The 6109-nt window shown below is 40.4% G+C and overlaps 1 protein-coding gene across 2 annotated transcripts in view; it reads right to left on the bottom strand.

The window, feature by feature from the left end:
• Positions 1–2484: 2484 nt before the first annotated feature.
• The window catches only part of CNOT7 (CCR4-NOT transcription complex subunit 7), a 31542-nt gene continuing 27917 nt past the window's right edge, over positions 2485–6109 (bottom strand). For both annotated transcript variants that reach the window (XM_084625405.1, XM_084625406.1), the window contains exon 7: positions 2485–4094. In XM_084625405.1, the coding sequence (XP_084481531.1) occupies positions 3966–4094 (129 nt within the window). In that variant the 3' untranslated portion in view covers positions 2485–3965. The remainder of the gene's footprint in view (positions 4095–6109) is intronic.

The following is a 6109-nucleotide window of genomic DNA, read 5'->3' as shown; positions in this document are numbered from 1 at the left end:
GACTCCCAGATGGCTATCAAGGGAGGGGATGGTGGGCAAGTGGTAGATGATTCTCTGCTATGCTCAGCAGAGGAGGACGACGACGAAAAGGACTAGACCTCCATTAAGGGAGAGGCACTTCTGTCAGGTGTACTCTGTCTCCACGGAGGAGGTTGGTACTGGGAATACTTCTCTACCCCAGCATACCAGTGACTCCAAGGCTGGGGGTTTAGCTATCACCTTCCTTAATTTTTTGGAGGAGACAACTCTGACACTGTGCCCACAGCTAAAATCACTGAACACTGTGTATGGTTTAGATGCAGACGGAATTGGTTCCAAGGTAGTGGGTACCAATGTGTATGGTACTGGGGCTACTATCACAGAGGCACTTGGTGCTGAGGCTTGAGTACCAAGAAAATCAGTGTCGGGGTAAATGCTGAAGGGTTGCTACAGAGAGCAGTGCTGTCCACTGGGAGTCTGTACCAGGACAATGCAATGGACCTTCTCAGGGTCTTCAGATGGATGAACCCAGGATGAGTCATGGCCTTGCTGACCCTTCTGTCTCACTCTGCCAGGTGCCAGGGACGGCAGCCTGTGTCTGGGCTTATCTTTGCTCCTTTTTGCCTGCTTATCGGTGCTCCTTTCTGCCTGTCAGACTTCGATGCCGATGTAGTGGCAGATGAGTGGGGCCTCTGAGTAGATGTGGCCCAAGAGCTCAGGGTGGAATCACTGCTCACCAACACACTTACAGAGAGTCTAACTGGACAGTAGAGGCCTGGCTGCAGCTCTCCTCTCGGCATGAGATGGCTTGCATCCATTTGGTCTCGTAGAAACAGCTTCAAAGGGGCTTCCCTCACTCTGAGTTCACTTGGAGAAAGAGCAAACAGATGGAACATCACTCTGGGACATGTCCTTCTCCAAGACAAAGCAGGGAGCAGGAATACCCATCATCAATAAGCACTGCAGTGTCACATGAGGGACAGGCCTTAAGTCCCAGTTAACTTGGCTTCTGCCATAATGCTAGTACTCCTGTAAGGGGAGTCATTTAGGGTAATTGAATAATAAGTATTTTGACAATGGTAATAAAAAAAGAATTAAAACAATCACAATGTGCAAAGAAAGTGGACAACTGCAGGGCTTCCATCTTGCTGTCACAGGTGGTAAAGAGAAACCGTTGGGCCTGCTCTGCCATAGATAGGAGATGCACAAACACCTAGGGCACAGGCTTGGCCCCAACAGAATCTGCTGCTAAAAGAATCCTCTCACTCACATATTGAATCCGTGTGGACAATCACTCAACGAAAAACACTAAGTTCTCAATCATTTGCTGAATTTCTTGAATATCTGATGGAGCTTATCTCTTTAGCCATCATGCCACCCAGCACCTACTTAGCTCTAACACATAAACCAGTGCCCAAAGAGTTAGACACAGCTAACCAGAGAAGCCAAAATGCAAGTGACAAGAAAAGGAACATTAGGCGCAACAAATAGGCTTACGTCAAAGGAAATGTGAACAACAAACAAGGCTATCTAGTAACAGATTTCGAGGAGGTTGGGAGGTAGCAGGGGCATGATGAGAATTCTTGGCCTTAGAATAAGGAGGCACGTGTCTACATTTCTGGAGCAGTTCAATTTAAAATATGTATATGGATTTATCTCCACAAAGACATCATGTCCACCTTTGAAACAAGTTAGTCCAATTTTAAATTAAAAAAACTGACCCTTCCCATTGTGAAGGAGAGGGAGAGAGCAGAAATGTCTACCACCACAAACAACCAAGGAATATTTCAAAAACTTAGAAAAGTCCCTTTTATCCACAGCTGAGAAGATCCTTCAAAACAAAAGTTAACCGAATATAAAAAAATCATATAAAAACTAGTTTTCCCTCAAAGCATAACCACATATAATCCCATCATAGTGTTTTAAATCTTAACAGCTTCTGTCTGACAAAAGTACATCAGCCCTTCAAAGGGCCCAATCCTGCATTCCTAGTATACTCTGAACTCCCACTGAAGTCATCAGGTGATTTGGATATTCAAATGAAAGCAGGATTGGGCCTCAAGATACACACCTATGTTTATTTGTTAAATGCCAACAGTGTCCTTATCTATGCCCATCTGACTCAGAGGTCAAAATAAAGAGTGATCCAGCACAACTTCTTAGAATGACAGTCTCTAGATACCTGAAGAGAGAAACTTAATTGGGTAGTTGTACCCACACACTCATAAATTAGGCTAACAGCAGTGAAATAATTGGACACAGAAACAGACTCCTGCTATGCTCTCAACTGGCAGAAATAAGCTGGTGCTGGCACCACTTGGGCGCTGTTAAAAGCTCTTTCAGACACCAGAAAGACGAATTAGTATGCATGGTGGAATAGGAAGTATACAGGGACTGAATGGGGTACAATATACATTCCAGTAAAGGTTTCAGAACAAAACTACCAGTCTGTAGATATGTAAGAAAACATTTCTGAAGCCTTTATTTACAAAAGCTTTAAAAACAAATAATACCCTCTGTTATGCAAATAATTTGTTCTTGTTTTAAAAAGGACCACCCAGTTATATTATTGTAACTTAATGAAAAAAGAATGTTGTAAAGTACAAGGTAAACAGATCAATTTGGCGAACATTTGGAGATTTGCAAATATTGATTTCAGTGAAGATAACGCACTCACACTGAGGCGTGCATTCCATCATTTCAGGCTAGTATTTAGCTATTCAATCCCAAAAAAGTCTTCCTGCACAATTGCTCTGCTATGCATGGTTAAAGTACATTACAGTCCTTTAAAACAATATATATAAAATATATTGCTAAGATACACTCAAAAAATAAAACTAGCATTACACTCCTCAGGTAACTTTATTAGCTATAAGTAATTTATATTTTGTTGTTTTACAACAAATATATCTGTACCATCTGTCTTTGTAGCAACTACAAAAGCACAATTTATCTTCCTTCTAATTTAATCATTCAATATAAAGTTTACTTCAGGTCTTTGGGTTTTATCCTTAACTAAACTCACTTGCAAAAATCATCAAATCAAGTACATAATAAATATGACTTTAAAAAATAAAAAATATTTAGGTAATACATTACTGGAATAAAAGCTAGGAACTGAATCCAGGGAAGTGTGCCATAATAGAACCACTGCAGTTCCAATATCCTCAGATTTTCAGCTCAATGGCAAAAATACAAAAGTAAGTCTCTCAATTTTTCCTGAAGGGTGTAAAGCTGGTTTTCAAACATTTTCTTCCATCACAGAGTGGCTTTAAAGCAGCAGGCCAATTAGAAGCTGATATGCGCAGGAAGGATGTGCTTGGAAGACTGAACACCAGTAAGATAACAGCAGTTACTAAGATTTCAGTAGTTTGTTTCGCTTGAACAAACGTACGTTGTTATGCAGTGAATGTGTTATGTTCTGCAGGCTCAAAAACCAAGGAATACAGTGTGAAGTTGCTAAAGTTGGCAGACTTATTTTTCTAGCTCAGGGCAAAAACCCCCAAAACTTCAGATAAAACAGAGGATCTGAGTCAGAGTCACTCTCTAAAGTGCAAATTTGATGGTCCGCAATCTTGAATAGCTAAAACACCAGCATACTGGAAGGGACAGACATGAAACAGGGAAGTTAGTTACAAATCAGTGCTAGTTAATTTGGGGGTAGGGGAAAAAAACAAAACTAAGACCAACTAGGTAAGTTTACCAGAATATTCATTATGATTTAGCTTTCCCCTTCTCTCTGCCACGCTGATCCTAGACATGCTTCTTTACAGATTGGGTAGGTACAAAGGCCAAATTTAACTCAGAAAATTCAACATATCAAGATCAGATCTGTGATAGGAACAGTCAGATTTAGTACATAGAAAGGCAGAAAATAAAGTGTGCTGAGAAGTGTGGGGGGAGCCTAATTGTCCAAGGGATTCAACCAGAGATAAAACCTATATACAAGCACACAGAGCTCAGAAAAGATGACCTCCCATTTCATGTCATGACTGTTTGTTGGCTTCTTCTTCATATGCATTCCCTGTGCCATTTTGTACATAGGAAGAACCAGAACCGAGGCCATACAAGTGACCACAATATTTGGCATCATCAATGTGATCTTCAAAGAACATCTAAAAAGGAGTTAAAAAAGACAAAATCAATACCGAAAAATAAGAGTCTTAATGAGATCAAATACTGTCAGGTTTCTGTAAAAGTCTGAATTTTCATACTCCACATGTAAGTGAAACTAAACCAAAATAACTAAGTGACTCTTGGCACTGAAGTGTTCTTGGCCATGAGAGAAAGAATATTAGCCCTTCAATGCATCTTCCCTTATTTTGATCAGTGGTAAATGGTGACAACTCTAGAAGTCTCAGGAGTCTATTTTAACCCAAGAATTAGAGCCTTGTGTCTTACAAATGCAACAGAACAATCTGTCTTTGTAAGTGAGTTTGGTGGGCCTTCTCCTTCACCCTTCCTAATTAAGCACCACACACTACTCAGTGTGGTTTTCAAGATATACTGAATGTTTAAATGGGGTGTAAATCTAACTAAACCAGTTTTTCCTAAAGATTTTATCCACCATTATCTACTTTAAATCCCGGTCTACATTCAGGGGCATTAATTTCCTATTGCTTGAACATGGCTGCAGCATCTATGATGAAGTTTTGGGAATGCAGGAAGATGCAAATACATGTATGTCACCTTTAAACAAATCCTCTCCCTGTAATGAGAAACTGGCAAAGCTAAAATAAAAACTGAATAAATAATGCACGGATGCAGCACTTTACAAAATTACAGAAGAGCTAAAAGATGAAGAAGTAGAGAAAGGGCTTAGAGTAAATATGAAGAGAAGAGAGCTCACACAACAAATTAAGGGAGACAGGATGAGTGCAGGCAGAAAGTCAAGACATTATTTCAAGTCATCCACCCTCTCTTCTCCCAAAAAACTTGGATTTGCCTAGAGCAGCATTTCCTGCATGTAGGATAGTGAATTCCAGGAATTGCCTAAGGGCACTTTTACTTTTTGGGGTGTTTTTTTGTTTTTTTTTTTTAAATTTAAAGTCTTTAAAAAGCCCACCACTAGCTTTTCTAAAAAAACTCCCCCGGGGTGCAGCATCAAGAAGCAAAGTCTCTTTTAGACTGGGAGAGAAAAGGAGAGAGATCAGTGACCTCCTTTGTGGCACTTAAAAGCCAGACCAGAAAGTTGTGCTCCCCCTGCTGGTTCTACATCAACAATCAATACACAACCTTTTCCAGAGCTAAAATAATACTGGTGAAAGATTACGTGTGTTTTAGGACAAAAACACAAGTTAGCAAAGCAAAAAGCCTTGTTGATATGATTCATTCAAAATACAAACATAAAATTCACCATTTCCCAAATAAAACAGTGCAAGAGTCAATAGAGGAGAAAAATTTTCAAAGCTCCTATGAAGGTCTGAACAATAGAATTAAAAATCTTTGCTTGTTTTATAAAAACAGTGAGATCACGCCTCATTTTAATTAGAAAACTCAGATTCTTATTGCTCCCAGCTAAGCTCTAGTAGTTAGTGAAAATGTAACAAGGTACAGTGGTAGTAACTGAAGAATGCAAGTTGGCTGCACTTTATTATTAGGGGAATTTTCATGGGTTTGGACCTTTTCTCTCAAATCACATTTAAATGTAGAATCACACTCTGTGAACTGAGAAAGATATGGATGTTATTCACTTTTCCCCTCTATCCCCCTTCATTGTTTTAGATCCCATGTAAAGCTTGAGCTCAACGGAGGAGTTGGAGTACTGTGGGGAGAGGGATAGCTCAGTGGTTTGAGCATTGGCCTGCTAAACCCAGGGTTGTGAGTTCAATCCTTGAGGGGGCCATTTAGAGATCTGGGGCAAAAATTGGGGATTGGTCCCGCTTTGAGCGGTTGGACTAGATGACCTCCTGAGGTCCCTTCCAACCTTGATATTCTATGATTCTATGAAACTTGCACAGTACCAGTGCCTCATGCTTGGATCTTACCAGAAAAAGATCAGTCCAGCCCTGCAGCTCTAGCCTGTGCCCTGCCAATCACACTAATGCAAGCCTAACCACATGGAGACTGTGTGATGTACAGTAAGGGTTAGAATGAAACAATATTTGCCAGAGGCATGCAGCTGCCGCCT

This window comes from Lepidochelys olivacea (assembly GCF_965140295.1).
Source record: "Lepidochelys olivacea isolate rLepOli2 genome assembly, chromosome: 4".
Taxonomy (NCBI): Eukaryota; Metazoa; Chordata; order Testudines; family Cheloniidae; genus Lepidochelys; species Lepidochelys olivacea.
Note: the sequence above shows the minus strand (reverse complement) of the source record. Positions and strands in the feature narration are given on the sequence as shown.